Source organism: Ammospiza caudacuta, chromosome 1 (genome assembly GCF_027887145.1).
Source record: "Ammospiza caudacuta isolate bAmmCau1 chromosome 1, bAmmCau1.pri, whole genome shotgun sequence".
Taxonomy (NCBI): Eukaryota; Metazoa; Chordata; class Aves; order Passeriformes; family Passerellidae; genus Ammospiza; species Ammospiza caudacuta.
Window position 1 is genome coordinate 128,690,289 of NC_080593.1, and position 17,969 is coordinate 128,708,257.

The window sequence follows — 17,969 nt, forward strand, 5'->3', positions numbered from 1 at the left end:
ATGAGCAATAAATGTGTGTTTTCTGTGCTTATATTTCCAGGTCAGTGGTTTGGGTTTTTTCAAGTCTCGGTATTAGTAATTTTCCTTTACCTACTACATTTCAAAACAGTTAAGTAAAACTTAGCAAAAATAAAAAGGAATTCCAAATTTCCCTAACTAGTTTCAGTTATAATCATGCAGACCTTTTACTACCTTTCTTTTGGCACAAGGAACAGTGCAAAGAAGAAAAAAAACCCCGAGCAGCACACTTTTCTACAGTAGAAGCCAACAGTGCAGCTGTAAGACAGGGCAAACCTAGCAAGTCAAGGTGTGATTGCAGCACACTGGTCACACTGATTTATTGTCTGTACAGAATATTCCCATGATCCTGCCTCTTTCTGTGCTCAACACCCTGCCTCCATCAGTAGCCATAACCAGCTAACACAAGAGCAAGTGCAATGAACAAGGCAAACATTCCAGGTTCCAAACTCTGCTCCTCAGAGGATTCCTCTGTGCTTGTCCAGAAAGTCACTAAATGCAAGTGACTAAATGCAACTCCAACCACATATAGAATAAGCAGTTTTAAAACAAGTGAGAAATTAGACAATCTTACCCTAATGAAAGCCCTTTTGTACAGACACACTGCAAAATAGGCCTTCACTAGATTTCAGCCTACAAGCAGCAGTCACAGTGACGACAGACTTCACAACCGAAGCCCTAAAGAATGGCTAACTATGAGCTTCAAAGATCCCTTTCAGAGTAGAAGGCAAAGGATGAATGTTTTAAGCTTTCTCCAGAAAACTTCTGCAAGTTTATCATCCTGCCTAATGAGGACATGTATTAAGGAGAGGCAAGACAACATTCAAGAGGACATTCTTACCATATGTGGCACAAAGTCTAAATTACATGCTGAACTTACAAAATCTGGCACTTGAATCTGAGCAAGTCAGTATTCATTTTTCTCCCACCCACCTCCCCGAGTATGGACAGACACTTCAATGGGATATACAACTTTTTACAAACAAAATTCTCCCTGAAGCACTTAGAAAATAGGCTGTAATGCTGCAAGCCAAAGACCATTAATACTCCCTGTAATATCTTGAGGAAAAATTACAGCACATAAATAATATCCTGTAAATTTTTACCTCAGATTTTTTCCAGTACATCCAATTTCTAACAAAGGCTCACAGGTCTCAATTCCTCTGCATAACAGCACTTAAAACTGATAAGTAAGGATGTGCCTAGGATCAACCTAAAAAAGTCACCTACAGACAGAACACTACAAGTGAAAAAAAATTACTTTCAAAGCAGAACAAAGTAAAAACAAAGCTGTTCCAGTATTTGCTTCACCAACTTCTAACATGCAGCTTTTGTCAATACACATATATTGTCAAAAGGCTTCAAGCCTAGACACACATAGATTTGCAATCCTTTCCCCATCAGCCAAAAAATCAAAAATCACAATTTTAGAAGACTTTTATTAACCTGTTTATCATTAGTGTACCTTATCTGGAAACCTATTGGTGAACAACACAGAAACAGTGGTATTTCTATACACACACCTGAACTTCAGGCAAAGGAAGAAAAATTACAAGTACTTGGAATTTTATTGCATTCATTGAATGAAGGCATTTTTCATAGATAAAGTGTCTACTAGTAATTTTTCTGTGAGGTAGTGGAGCAATATATTTTGATTTTTGGTAAAGTGCTCTGAGATAATGTCAAAACACTTTACCTCGGTCCCTAGAAGTCTGTGCAAGAATTGAGCACTTATGAGCTAAACAGATGTTAATTTAAGTGTCACTAACTTGGAGGCATTTTGTGTAACGATGCTATTGAAAGAACTCTAACTGCTTCAAAGAAAAAAACAAAATCAAGGTTTCTACCATACCACACCAAGCCAAATGGTGAACAATACAGAACTTGTTTGCAGAATCAGAAGTTTATTCTGCTCACCCTGTCCTGCTTTAAAAAAAAAAAAGGAAGCAAAGCTTTGCAGCTGCATATTTCCCAGCACAGTTTAATACATGTTTTCACCTACTGTAAGTAAAGAAAACTACCTAAGAGAGATATTAATATAAGGAACGAACAGACCTCATGCCCTCAACATACAAGATTTATGTAACAGTACAGCATCAGAGATGTCTGTCACATATCAACTTCTTGCATCAATCATGTCCTGAACAAGAGGCCTGGAGAACCCAAAGGAAACAGTAAGTTAAAAAAATTAGTATATTTATACAGACATATGCATGTGAGTTGATTCGTCTATTCAACCCCAACTAGTCTACTCTGTGTTTATACTTTAAATATGTTTTATTATTAGATTCTATACAGTAACAGCAAAGCCTGAATGTTTCAGTACCTTGCCATTAGTGATGTACTTGCAATTAATTTTCAGAAATTTCTCTGTAAATGCTTCCTCCTCTTCGGAGGTGGATGATACCACTCTTGAAGGACGAACACACGCAGGTGCTGGAGAGACAGCTGACTCCTTCTGCTGGACTCCATCTGAATCCTGAAAGGAAATAGAAAGAAACAAAGAAGAACTTAGCAACTTGCTTTTTTCAATATCAACTCCTGGAGATTTTCTGCTGTGTAATTTGACCAGTCAGGTAACTGATGGATAGATTATAAAAGAACTGCCCCAAGGATTGAAACTGACCACCAAGACAGCAAACAGTGTTCAAGGCCAGGCTGGATGGGGGGTGAGTAACCTGGTCTAGGGGAAGGTGTCCTTGCCTATGGCAGAGGGGTTGGAACTGGATATCTTTAAGGTCCCTTTCAACCCAACCCAGTCTATGATTCTAAAAAAGATTTTTAAAAAAATCACATATACAAACGCTGACTAAGTTTGAACACAATGATCCTGGCAATGTTTCTGGCCCATGTTCAACTCTATCCATTCAGTTCATTTTTCCAGTATTTTAACAAGGCTGCTTTGGAGCAGTGTCAAGGGCCTGGCTCTAGCCAGGGTAAGAAACATGCCTTCCCTCATCTGCTGAGCCTGTCATTTCCTCACTGAAAGCAATCAGTGTTGCCAGGTATGATATAGCCTTGGTAAATTCTCTTTGGCTGTTTCCAACCATCTTTGTCATTCACATGCCTGGATTTAACTTTCATTACCTTCATTACTTCCCTGGGAAGATAACAGAGTTATCTACCTCACTATCTATCAGTATATCCAACTAAGTAGTGCACACAGAACCCTAGGGACAGGACAGACAATGAAAAAATTAGTTTTCAAATGAAAGATAAACAGTAGACAGATTTCACCAAAGCCTATTTTATAGGCACAGAAACCCTGTTTTGGAGCTTCACCCACATCTAAAGGCCTCAACTTCATACATAATTGCTATTTTTAGTTACTAATACAATATCACTATTTTTAGAAAACAGGAACTCCCATTGGTTTTCTGCTTTCCTGTTCAGTTCTATTCACCAGCACAGATTGCAGATTAATGCCTTTAATCATATCTAGGAACATTATGAACAACCGTCTTCAGTTCATCATCTCTCCGGCACTACTTTAGCCTTTGCCAGCATCTTTCAACCTTCATTACAAAAAACCAAAACAATATACAGAACACTAAATTGAATTTTGCTGAAAAAGCTAATCAAGGTATAATTAGGAAACAAACCTCCTGGAGATTAATTCTCCTTCCACATATGCCCTTCCTACTGAAAACTACAAGGTCACTCTTGTGACACATAACTCAGCAAGTGGTTCTGAAAGTGCTCAGCTGATATCCAAGCCCACTCTGAATAAGCCAGCTATTTCTCATCATATTGCCAACATGACACAATCTCAGATCCCAGTATGGCCTGGGAAAGTGAGGGGCAGTGAGATGCACCACCACAATGGCAGACTTTCCAGTTTAATGATGATGCTTTTGTCACTACATATTATTTTGAAGTGGAATTTAAGCTTTATAGGTAGCAAAGCATATAGGATCTTCTCAAATATGTGCCTAAGACTGCGGAATGAATAAATCTTTCAAAAACCCAGCAGCACCAGAAAAGCTTCAAAATCTAAGCTAGTTCTTACACAGTCTTACTGACAGCAACAAAATTATTGAAATACATAATAAAAGTTTAAGTGTAGCAAAATTAAAAAACAAAAAAATAAAACCAACAAAAAACCCCTACCAAAAACTTCCCAGCTTTAACAAAAAGTTATGCAGGTCTTTTATCAGTTGCATGCTGGTTTGCATCTAGCCTTATGGCTGTGGCAAGCCACTTCAATTCTCAATAAAACAAAAGAACAAGAATAGAACATGTCAGCTTATTTTTGACTGAACAGGCATTCAGATATTTGTTAGCATTCTTATTAAATTTGTAACAAGAAACCACTGATTCTATTGACCAGAGCAGAGAGAAGACTCCTTTACATTATATAAGCGGAGGAACACATCTTTACCTTGACACATGCTCAAATTTAAACTGCAAATCTAGAGTCAAAACTGGGGGACAGTCAAAGAAGACAGAAATCAAGAGAGCATTAGAGAATGTATATTAGTATGTCTCTCCTTCATGATAGCAATCAGCAAAAAGAGAAAAGAAACCATGAAAGACAGGTGCTATGATGAAGAACAAAACCCAACAGCCTTAACTGCTCACATAGAAGTACAGTGTCTTTTGAGCTGTTAGGGAAGACCGAAAACAAAACCAAATGCACACAGACCACACTGACAAGTACAAGTGATTTCTGTTCCTTGATTTTTTGACAAATATTTCTTCTTTCCTTAGATGTACTTTGAAAGGCCACAGAAACAAAATAATTACATTATATATTGTCTCATTCTGACCTTCCTTGAAGAATTTAGGAATTGCTTGTGACGATCCACGACATGTAACAAGATACTTTATTGTTGCATAACTATTTTGCTCATCAGTTAAATGAAATTTAACATTCCACTTGTTACTAGCATGGGACTGACTGCACTAAAAGAAAAAAATTTTTTGCAGAAGAGGTTTTTAAGTGTTCATTTACTTTGTTTCTTCTACACTTGCAAGATTTTATCTCTCAAATGAGCATACAGTCAACAAAAAGTTTTCAAACAAATTGCAGGTATGGTTAAATCTCCTTATCTACTCTGTGCTAAGAGATACACAAAATAATTGACAAAAGAAAGCATAAGGTGTTTTTTCTGGCATGGAATCTGTAGGAAAAGCTCAGATTTCCAATAGTAAAATTGATAACTTTTCCCTCTAGTAACTTCTTACAACATATGTTACATGGATAGGTGTTTCTGAGACTGATATAGCTAGAAGATTTATGATACAAGAATGTATTGCAGGTGAGTTTGCTTACTGTGCTACACCACCCTCAGTTTGCCATCATACACAAAAGAAATTATTCAGCACCAATGACAGACATAAAAACTGGCATGCTAAGACAGAGAAATGAGATCACAGCAAAACCAAACAGTGATTCTCAGCAGAAGGCCCACCATAGGCTTTACAACGCAGCTTGGGAACATCATCAGCAACAAAGCAGTCTTTATATTTAAATTTGGCTGGACCAAGTCATATAAGCAAATGATTCAATGCTTTAAGTCTCAAACCTTCCTAAATTTTGAGGACACAGAATCCTGGAAAAGATGTTTGACAGTTTGACTGAGTAGTGTCAAAATATGCTAACAAGAAAATTTCTTATTTGAGAGAAAAAGATAATAACTGGGAAAAGAACAGCAGTGATGCCTGAAGAAACATCCAAATGAAATCATAGCAGCAAAAACTGCAGAGCAGCTCAGGCTCAAATACCGAATCTTTCTGGTTGGATGTTCCCTATGGGATGCTGCTGACAGCAAACCAGTATTCCTGGAAAGACATACTTCTTTCTACAAAGTCAGCTCCAACCCAAAAATCTCCATTTGAGTTGAATTACACTCCAATACAGACTACTATACGTTTTTAGCATTTTGAAAGTCTACAAATGTAGAACTACTGCGTAAAAGTCAGCTACAATTAATTCTGCATTAGTCCTTCACCGAAACCCCTTTTTAAACTTCATTTTGCGACATGAAACTAGAGAACCCTCTCCAATCTCTAGAGCAAGCAGGGGGAAAAGGAGCATTCCTACCAATACATCTTGTCTGCCAAAACCATCAATAAGATTAGAGACAAATGTTTAATAAGCTCTGAAATGTAACAAATACAGAAATGCAACAGTAACTATTGAAGATTTCCGTGTGCAATGACAGTATTTTGCTACAAGTAATTTGCTGTCAAATCAGTTTTCACATTGAAAACTATAACTTACAAAGATTAAAATCTTGTCTTTACTTTTTAAAATGAATAATTTTACTTTCAACTCCAAATACTGTCTAATACTTTCTCCTCAAAACAAAAGGACAGTTTAAGAAGAAAGCATAGCATCTATAACATTTATCTTGTATCATTTATATGTAAGGGAAAATTAATTTTAAGGACAATAGGTATACCTACATTTACTGTAGCCTTGTCAAGCTCTGCTTCGGATGATGTAGGTGATAGGGGACTTACAGGACTTAGAGAGGGGGAGCTGTCCACACTAGATATGTAGTCTGGGTCAGGAACATACAAAATCTATAAAGAAGATATAATGTAGTTAGAACTTAGTTATGCTTTCATATTTACTTTAGATTTCCCACCAGTTTAGGTATATTTACTATGCTTTCTCAAATTAGGCTACACAAAACTGTTTCTGCTTCCATTGCTTTTAAAGAAATTATGAGTTGAGGGAAAAAACAATACTAAACAAAGCACTTGAAGATTTAGCACTTCAAGTTTTAAATGCTATATTGATATAATTTTGATTTTCAATCATAATAACAGAGGCAGAAGTCCAGATAGAAAGCATTAAAAGTATACAGCATGACAGAAATAAGAGTGTCCAAGGAAGATGTGCCCAAATATTTCTCTTGCTATGACTCTACTATTTGAGCAATAGGGAAACAGACTCACTGAATATATAAAAAAAATGCAACTGAAAGTATTCACACTTTAAATACATTATTTCAGCCATGACAGGCATTCAATCTACCTAGAGAAAGTTCTGCAGCAATCAAAAATGAACACAGAACTTTATCAAACAAAGGGCAAATACCAAATGGCTGATGGCTGACACCACAGTTGACCTATCACTTGTTTCCAGGCCTGGCTTTTAAGGAGAAGTGAAAATTGAAGGCAAAAACAGGAGGGGAGAAAAAAGGCAACAGTGACCTATAATAAGTGAATGGTAATTCAAATACTGCTGGTAAAAACATCAAGTTTCAAGAGCGGAACATAAACATTATTCAATTTATTAAAAGAGAATTGCAGGCAGTAATATACAGTCACGGAATGTTGCTTGTAAGCTCTACCCTGAATGTGTCTGCTGAGCTAGAGCTCATAAACAGCCTGCTATATTTGCAAAGTAACAATGTGGACTTGTATCTAAGTGTTATTATTGTACCATTAAGCACATTTAGTTTTAAAAGCCCTCTGATCTTATATAAGGGACACAGGTAGCTTCCTTACATGTTTCCTTTTCGGCAGTTATTTAATAGGCACAAGGAATAGACTGAAAAAAGGAAAAATTCTTTTACAAAGCCAATAAGAAAATCAGTAAGAGAAGTACTTTAGCACTCTGGTAGGAATGAGAAATATAGTAAAAGAGGACTCTGTTGAATAAGTAACATATATTGTGTAATAATACCTGTCCAGGAACGACTGCTCTGGAGAAAAGCTTATTTAATTGAACCAGTTCATTGGGTGTCGTATCAAATTTCAAGGCAATACTGTTTAAAGTATCTCTTGATTCCACCTGTATCAATTGGGGAAAAACAAACAAAAAAAACAAACCTGTAAGAAGTTAGTTCAAATAGTGGCTTACATATTTTAGCACATGTAGATTTACCAAGATTCTGATGAACTTTAATATCTTTATTTCTTATGACTGCCCACCCCCACAAAAAACAACAAAGCCACCACAAAAATCATACCTACCCCCTAAATAATAGTCTACTGCAATCCCATGTAAAAGCACACCTTCCCACTTTGTTTCCAGTGGCCAGAAGTGTCAGTCACACAGTTTGAGCTGCCAGCTCAGCTACTGCACCAGAACTTCTGATCTACAAATGCACTGCTGGTTACCACTGGGCAATATAACGCTGACTGGGTTCACAGAATGATTCATTTCCTCTCTTCAACTGCTTTTCTCCACTTTTCACCTTCAGAAAAGCTGAAGAGTTCTCTCTATAAACACACCCTCTCTTACTATTGAAATAAGTTTCTGTTAGACCCTGACTTCCAGGTAAAATCCATCACTGAGAAAATGCTGAAGCAAAGCAGGTCAACTACTATGACAGCAGATGGAGTATAAGCTTTTTGAGAAAGTTATTCCCAACCAAAGAAAGAATTTTTTTTCAAGCTCAGATTCTGACCTCCATCTCCCAAAGTGTAGTCAAAATTACCTACTAGAAAAAAAGAAAAGGAAAATGTTTTGCACAGAAAAGCTATTTCAGAATAAAGAATTCAAACCCTTAGGAATAATGGGGTTACAAGGAAACAACCAAAAGGTTTACTGCATAATGGCACAAGACTTCATAAACACTAGGAAAAAGCAGATTTTATCAGTTAAGATGAAGCTATATGAGCTAAGATATATTTGCAGCTAAATGTAAGTAGAACTAGAGAATTCTTTTCCATATAATTTTGTAAAGATGCACTTCTCAACCTAGATTCACTAACAAAAAGATATAAGCATTGCCAAAGAAAAGGCAATTAGCTTTTTAAAAATAGGATTAGAAACCTATTTTGAGATTTTTTTTATACAGGAAGCCAATAAGCTAAACAAAGTATGGAAGACTGTATTGTAGTAGCTCTCAGCCATTCAGTACTGCATGATCAGACATATTAAAAAAAAAAAAAAAGTATTTTCATATGCCATGTTTAATGCTGTACTACAGAAGAAATCAGAACCAGACTGTAACAAGACCAGATATGTACTACATGCTCCACAGACCATAACAAAACTAACCACCAAATCATTGAACAGTCAGGTTTCCATCAGAAGCTCTACGTGATACACAATGTTTGCTAAAACAAACTGTGAAATGAAATTCAGAGGTTTTGCCTAAGGTTGTGCTCACATAAATGTTGAAGGGCAACAGCTGCTAAGTAAACCTTTGTTATGTATCACTTAATCATTGAAGCAGGTGAGACTTTAGACTAACTTATGACATAAAACAAATTAAAAGTATTCAAACCACAAAATTTAAGCCCTTTTTAACATGTATTCACTCTTTACAACCTTCTGAAATAAAAACATCTTGTGAAATAGCTTGGCAACTAAAGGGTTTCTCTCACTCATGACAAACACATTGGCAAGTATAAGCTTCCTTTTTGTTTGGCTGTCAAGTTTGCACAGGCAAATTTCCACACTACATGGGACTTCAGGGACCAGCAGAGATACCTTCTCAAATCAATGACACTGCTCACATAATAGAGACTTCCTGAAATATCTTCCCAGATTCCAAGGCCTATTTTCCAGTTCTCAGGCCCTCTACTATTCTAAAACGTGGAATCTGAACAGCCAAAACCTCAAAGAATAATTTTGCAGAAAAGCACAGAACTAACAAGATTTGGATAGTGCCATGGATTCCCAGCTTTTCCCCTATCAATTCACTACTACAAGAGAAGGCAAGAAGTTATTCCTTCCCTCTAAGAAAAGAAACTTTCTATATATTGACATAGCTACTTAAATGCTATTCTACATGTTAAAAATCTTATATAAATATTTGAATATTAAAACTTCATTGAGAACGCACCCATGTTTCCCAGGTGCATTTATGTATAGCAGCAGACTGAGAACTTCAGCCACCATTATATCAAACTACCTTCATTTCCCTCATATCAACAGCTGGTAAAGTTATTAAAAACTTTATTCTACTGGTATTTTAATGAACTTCACTCAACAGTCAGAATTCACTCATTCCTCCATTAAAAATTAAACATCGAATACATATGAATCAGAGTGCAGAAATATTTTTTTTTATTTCAACACTAGGTGTCCATGAGCCAGAAAACCAAACATAGTTTAAGAGCATTAAAACACACTAACAAAATTAAACAGACAGGAAGACTAAAAAAAGGTGAGAACAAAAGGGCACAAATAGCACAGCTTTGGCACTGTACCCAAGCCTTTAGAAATATCAATTATGACCAAATTAACTAATTGTTAACATGCCTAATTTATATAATATGCAAAATCAGCAAAACAAACTCTGTAAGTATCACAAAGCCAGCATCAAATAGAATTAATAAAAGACAGAGGTGAAGTAACATCACCATTATGACCTACATTTCCAACATTCCCCAAAGCAAGTTAAAAGGTTATGACAATGGCATGCTCAAAGAAAAGTGGCCGCCAAAAAAGAACACACTCCTTGGGTTTGAAATGGAAGAGCCAAGAAATTAAAAAAAAAAAAACCACCAAAACTCCTAAGTGTGCAGCTTTCTAAATAGTATGTAAAGGCTTACAATGGCAATAGAACTAGTGGCACCAGAAGAGAACCCTTAGCACTCTCTACATACAGGTAGAAAACTCAGTCCCAAGGCTATGGTCTACTAAAGGCTTATGTGACCTTCAGGAATTGACTGGGCTCTCCCTTAACCTGCACAACATAATCTGTGTATTAAGGACTTACTACTTCAGGAGAGCACAGCCTTCAATCTCCAGAGAGATAAAGGGAAATCTTAGACTAGATCTCCAACACTCATAAACCAGATCATCCATTTCAAATACTCACAAACAGTTTTCTAAACAAAAATCAAACCTGTCTGTAAATAACCACAATTATTTCTTTCTTGTCCCTAAAAGGAAGAGCAGTTAAGAAGGCTTTCACTGAAGTCACAAGCCTGCTAGCATGCTACAATCACTGGTGTCAGTAAGCAGCCCTCTGCTCATGCTCCATTATTCACCCCTAGCTGGCTCTTCTGACACCTTAAGCAGGCACCAGTTGTGTTTGTACAAGATGGAACACAAAAGGCTGAAGGGGAAAACATATGGCTTGAGCAGCAACTGTGAATCCTGAAATAACAGACAATATCAACTCGCATCTAATATGCTGACTCACATTGAGAAAAGGATAAACTCTATTAAAAGATATCTGTTCACTGTCTAAGCAGTACCAGTAGAAATGAACCAGTTTTTTCTGTATTCTTTAGAGGCAGTTCAGGACTGACTTGCTTTCATTAGTACCATATCTGTTGACATCTTCTCTCTGCTGCTACATACAGAACAGCAGGTTCAAGTTTTCATGCCTTGTGAATTTTCAATTAAAATCTTAAACGTTAACTCCACTCTGTCTTTAGCTTTAAAGAGAAAATTTATTTTATTGTTCATTTGTCCCATAGTAATTTTTTTTTCTAAAAATATTCCGGTGTGAAGTCTAGTTCCTATTAAAACCCCATAGTTTGCACAAGTGAGACGTCAACTCTCTCCAAACTTCATGAATACAAATAAGACCTTCCCTCCTAAAACCATGTAGCCATTGGAAAAATTAACATATTAAATTATTATATTAAAAAAGGCAAAAACCCCCACTAACTTCAACAATGCTGGAAGGTGAGGGGGAGTCTGGTTTCTGCCTTCACTCTCTACTACTTCTCAAAGAAGCAACACATGCAGGTATATAAATACACATGTGTGCACACATGTGTTGTCACTGTGACAGGAAGTAGGATGAAGCTAGAAACAAGACACAAGGGCACTTCTTCACATATAACAAAATAATAAATTATAACAGTAGCAAGTTACCACAACAGCTACCAGATCTCTCTTACAGTAAGCATAAGCTCAGTTCCTAAAGGTTATACCTGTGTATTTTATTGAAATATATGCACACAAATTAACCTAACATGATGCTACTCAAGAGTTCCATGAGCCTCATGAGTGAAATGTACAGCAAGACCTGACAGAATATAGTATTTGTGAAGCTGAAATGCACCATCTTACATACATGCTACAGGCTCTTTTAGAAGGTGGACTAAGTTTAATGACAAAAAGCCTTTGATTCCTGTGAATCATCTTTTTGACTCACAAGGAAGTGATGCATACTTCAGAACATATTAAGAAAGCTATTTTTGGATCTAAAACTCCACCTACTGGAACATAAAAACCTGCAGAAGTACATGACAACTTGACACAAACACACACCAAGTTAAAAAAGGAAAGCTCATTGCTTTTACTTTGCCTGGAATGTTACATACCAAAGTAAAAGCACTCACATGGTGGCAAGAGCCAAATTACTGGATTTACTGAGTATGGATGCCACTACTACAGAGCTACACCTGACTGTTTTTCCCAAGTATTTCAGACCAAATCGAGTTAATATAACATCAACAGTCACATTTACATTAACATTCTTCAACTGCTAGAATCTAAGCAGCAGGAATTTCTGTTTTGAATTCCAACTTCACAGAAGTCTTTAGAGCAGGCTAGAATTATATTCCAATTCCAATAAAAGCCACACTAATGAAATGCTTCTTGCTCCACTACACACATACTCTGTCTCTATCCAAAAGACTATCACAGCCTTCTCAGTACTTAAGCAATTATCACAGCTTGGCTTAACGTAACAGAGTTAAGTGTTCCCTGTATCTCTTATTCTTGGAGTAAGAGAACACCAAGAGGTCAAGTGAAGACTTTTCATAAAGCAGTTGTCATTTTTATTTATCATGTCCAGCTTCAAAAGCATTTAAAGATAACTGTGGCAGACCATCCCTAATTTAACATCAACTCTATAAGCATTATTTATAGTCTTAATTGTATTTCCAGTACATAACACAAGACAGATGCTTCTCACTTCTGTTTCCCTTAGTAACCACAAATATGAAAGCTGACTGCAGCACAGTTTGAGGGTCATTTCAAGAACAGAACAGGGAGAGAAAGGCTCCATTTTCAGATACTGATGCAGAAACTGAGTTATACAGTAAAAGGCACAGATCTATGGCAATTATTATAAAAATACCAGGAAGTCAGTATTCAGTATTCGAGATGCAGCTTCCTTTACAACTTTATTCAGTTATTTCTCCTGACAGCAACAGTTTAATAATAATGCTGAAAGAACTTGCACATAATTATATAACTATTGTTATTTGTCTCTAACTAGTTACCTAAAAGTGAACCAGTCAACAGTTAGATTTAGCTTGGAATTTCTAAGGAAAAAAAAAGGCACTTCAAGGGAAAAAAACATTATTAGTACTACTAGCTAATTCCCTAATTTAATTTCTGTCAAACTAAACTATGAGATACACAGAATTCTAACATTAAAGGCAATACACATTACAGTTTTGCTTATATTTCGTAACGCAACTTTTTAGCCTGCGTTTGCTTTGCAGTAACATTCTAACAATAAAGCAGTAACTTACAGAATATTCAAGAGTCCCTCTAGGTTTTTGAAAAGACATTCGTCGCCCATCTTTCTTGTCTGGGGTCTTCTTCTGGCCAGCATCTGAAAAAAATTGAGGCAATGCGTGTGTTAAATTCATTTTCCTCTCTCAGTACTGTCACAGGCTGCTGACTACAGCCCCGTGGGCAGACATCTAATCCACCAGTTACACAGCTTACTCCTGCTGATTCCAACAGACACCAGCTGCTAAAATAGGGACTTCATTCCTCTGCAATGCTTTAAGAATTTGACCAATACAAACAACTGATAACTGGAAACCAACTAACTGCAGAAACACTTGCTGCTATCCAAGAAGCCATTAATGAAGAATAAATAGGACATTGAATCCATCAGGGAAGAAACATTTCTGGAATTGCTGTGTTTGATTTTGTATCATACTCAGTCTGCTTTCATCTGAGGGGAGATAATCTAGAGTTCCTGCATGTTTGATCTAATCACTGGAGATATTCTGTCACTGTTTGATAATTACAGAGTATTTAAAGTTTTTTTATAAAACAAAGAGCATTAGTATTAAATTCATAATTATCCTATCTGTAGTAAACACACAGAGCTAGTAAATAAACACTAAAGATTCTACATATATTATACAAATGAAAAACTTCCTTTTATTGGGGCACTGTATTTTGATGACCTGTTTCACAGGCTAAGCAAGCAACCATCTGTAACTAAAGTATGCTCTATTATTTTAAACTAACTGGCTTGATATTTATGATAATCACGATGCAGCTGTGTAGTTACATGGTTCAAAAGAAATCACACACATCTCTAGAAAAGTGAGAGTTTTAATAACTGCATCCTTACACACACACATGGATTTTTAAAATACATCTCCTCCACCATACAGCCTCCACCTTCAACAGTCAAGTATCTGCTATTAAGGAGCCCAAAATACTTACATGAATGAGACATTAAGTTTTCATGCTACAATGGGAATAGTTATACTCCCATTTTGATACATTCAATTTTTTTACCATAATTTACTCAAATATTTCAAGCTAAATTCAATAGAAGCAAGAAACCTTATAAAATGTATTTAAAAAAATATTTTAGCTTGGCTACATTGAGAATAGAATATTTACTGTAATCCATTTATGCCTCACCTGAAGTACTAAGGTAACATGCTACAAACCAACAGCATCTTTAGTGCACGATTAGATTTAATTAGCTCACAGCGCTGACACAGGAAGAAACTAGACAAGTATCAGTACAACCTTCCTGCACTCCCTCCCAAATTTCTACATGGATAGCCAAAACTATGAAAATATAGAGGGCACAGAAATCACAACGCAAATTACACAGCAAGTTCTGCAAAAGAAGAAGAAACAAAATGAAATCTTGAAAAAAAAAAACACAAGAGAAAACCTACCTCAGAAATATCTTATATTTGCTATAGAGAACAAGCTGCACAAGACAACAAAGTAGTGATTTCTAGCAGACCCAACATAAATAATCTCCTGTGGTACTCTTTATATAGATAAAAAAAGGATATAAACTTTGGTCTAATTCATCGGGTCTTATATAGCCTGAGGAAGAATGCACCCATATCTAAAACTGATCCATGGATGGTATTAATTATGATATGTTTTTATAGCTATGAATAACATTCAGAACTAAGCCTACTTCTAAAAAGTCTCTAGCAATTCTACAAACCTATACACTAATTCTGCACACTGCTATCTTCATTCAGTACATTAGAAGGTACTTCTTCCCTTATTTACTAATAGCAGCTTTTTAGAACTTAGTTGGAGGAAACATTCATTTCTGATTATACTCTTGGTGTTTAAACTTACTACAAATGTCTCTGAGGGAAATGAAGCCAACTCAGTAACAATAAAATACACTAGAAGTTTGTGTGTAGGCTTATTAGCAGCCAATATTCTCCTCGTCTAGGTCAAATATTTTGTTAGCAAATTTTTTACCTGACCTTGCAGCACAACAGGTGTCTCCACAGCAAGCTATAGAAAACCTAACAGTTGCTTGACTGTAGCTGTTCCAAAATTTTCAGCCCTTATCAAAGCTTTGCCAATAGCCTAATTATTTTCTTTCAAGAGCAGTCTGGGTCAAATAATCCTAAGAAAAAGAGAAAATGCAACTGAAAATAGACTGATCTCATCCAGGATGCCATACATGCCTCAATAACCTCTAAATGGAGAACCCTTATTCCAGAACAAGATGTCTTCTTCCCCTCCTCCCCCGCCATGAGATGGAAGTAAAGAAGCCCCACAGTACAAATATATGTACACTCACTTCAGTTGTATACAGCCCAATGTAGTTTATGGGGATTTTCTCAACCCAAATTTAACTTTCTTCTTACTGGTTCAAGTGTCCAAAGGCACCTTGCAGACAGGTGCCACTCAAGAAGTCAAGATAAATTATCTTCTCTCTCTCCAGTAACTGAGCAGCAGAATGAAGTCGTGCAAAAATACCCACTTCTGTTCCTTATGCCAGAAATAAGAATGGGAAATTATTTGTTCTTCCCAGCAGAAGAACCTCCACTGCTGCTTTAGACTTAGAATCACACAATGATCATAAAAAAATCCTGAGTTGGGACTCACAAGGATAACTGTGTTCAACTCCTGGCCATGCCCTAGACAACATCAAGGGTCACATCACATGCCAGAGAGCGACTGTTCCAGTGCCCAGTCATTCTCTGCTTGAGGAAGCTTTTCTTAACACCCAGCCTAAACCTCCCCTGACATGGCCTTATGGTGTTCCCTCAGGCCCTGTCACTGGTCAGAGAGAAGAAACCAGTGCCAGTCCCTCCCACTTCCCCCTTCTTGAGGAAGCTGTAGGTCTCTATGAGGTCTCCTCTTCTGCAAGCTTGACAGACCAAATGACCTCAGCCACATCTCATATGGCTTCCATTCTAGGCCCTTGATCTGCAGAGATGTGAGAGAACTCTGGTAACTTTAGGAAAATAAGATCAAACAGAGGGTAGGGGTGGGGAAGACAGGTCCCTGTTGAAGGCATCTTGTAAGAAAGCCAGGAGAGTTCCTCCCACAAGTTTTCCAAAAGTTTATAGTCTGCAGCTAGGGTTTTTGATGTCCCCTCCTCCCCTACCTTCCATAAGGAAGGCAGTAAATCCTACCCTTCCATTAGTGGCCCCTTCCATTCCTTCAGTCTGTGAAGGCATTACCTCCCCCTCACTATATGGGTACAGATTCAAGCGTTTCATAACCTGACACAATGTGAGTCTCCCGAGTCAACAAGAGATGGAGGCAGGCAACACTGAGCTCCCTGTGTGCTGACTACCCAGCTGGCCAAGCTACCAAAATCCACACCTCTGCCCACAGCCCAAGTGCTCGAGCTGTCTGCTCATACAGAACACATCAATTTGGACCCAACCTCTCAGAAACAAAACTAGAATGTATTTCAGCTGTGAAAATAGGTCAGAGTAGTAGAAACATTAATTCAGCCTCCCTGATGACACACGACAAGGCCTCTATCTCTCACTAAATCAGCCAGCTATTAATTTTTGAGGGCAAAGGAAAGGAGTCTTCCAGCCAGCGCCCCTAGCATTCTAGGAAGCACATGCAAGCAGAAACAACTGCCAGCATAGAATGCTAAAAAAAGTCTAAAAAGTCCTCAGACCCAAGAAGAGTCAGTCTGATGCTTTCATTTTACTTATTTTCCACGTAACTGTTGCAGAGGCTCTCATTTTGTTAGGTTACATGCAACCATTACTTCATCTGCCAGCAGCAAGACAGTGAGGCTAACAAAGGTTGATGCTTTCAGACCACACCAAGAAAAATGTGACACCACTGACCACACTTAAACACAACCTCAAGAGTCAAGTAACTTGCTTAACATGGAATCTGGGGTGCTATGTTATGACAGCTCTTAGCTGTGCTGTTTTAGGCAGAAAGAAGAAAAGACTTTGTAACAACAGGATTCACACTTTAATTCGGAACTGGGTGGGCCTCCACAACAGCTTCAAACACTGAAGTCAAAAAGTGCATGCCAGATCCACAAATGACAAGAAAATATTTCAGCTAGGATTTAAAATACTAGAACTACAAAGATGAAGAATATGGTGTTCAAAACGACACAAGACCAATATTTAGTCTGAGTGCACAAGCTCAGAATCTTGAGGTTAAATGACTGCAGCATACGAATGATTACATATAATCATCCAAGACAGAAAGGACTTACTGTTCCAACATGCTTACACAGGATAGGAAAAGGGGGCTTATGGACATTATGTTTTAGGAAGATGCAGTTTTCAATAAGGCAGCTTTGATATTAAAATATTAATTACTCAGTGGCATTCAATTGAAAACAACTAAAGTCAAATCCTAACATTTATAGCAGGCTTTCTATAAACTGCCTCTACATGGCCCTGTGCCACTGAATTTTGGTTGACTGAAAATATTCTTGTGGCACTTGCTAGCTTAAATTATTATGACAAGAGCAGCATTTCTCATTTCTTAGTAAGCCACCTCAGCTTAATTGTAGACCTTCAATTTACTGTTCACTGATGCTTTTAGCACACCTTTGGAGTTCTGGCACTAAGAGCTGGTAAAGATAAGGATACAAGCTAGGAACTGCTTA

At 37.1% G+C, this 17,969-nt stretch overlaps 1 protein-coding gene across 3 annotated transcripts in view; it reads right to left on the minus strand.

The window, feature by feature from the left end:
* Positions 1-17,969, minus strand: part of OXR1 (oxidation resistance 1) — a 259,837-nt gene that overhangs the window by 47,931 nt on the left and 193,937 nt on the right. For all 3 annotated transcript variants that reach the window (XM_058799965.1, XM_058799972.1, XM_058799980.1), the window contains 4 exons: positions 13,378-13,460; positions 7,661-7,768; positions 6,430-6,549; positions 2,345-2,497 (listed from right to left, as the gene is read on the minus strand). In XM_058799965.1, coding sequence (XP_058655948.1) covers positions 2,345-2,497; positions 6,430-6,549; positions 7,661-7,768; positions 13,378-13,460 — 464 coding nt within the window. The remainder of the gene's footprint in view (positions 1-2,344; positions 2,498-6,429; positions 6,550-7,660; positions 7,769-13,377; positions 13,461-17,969) is intronic.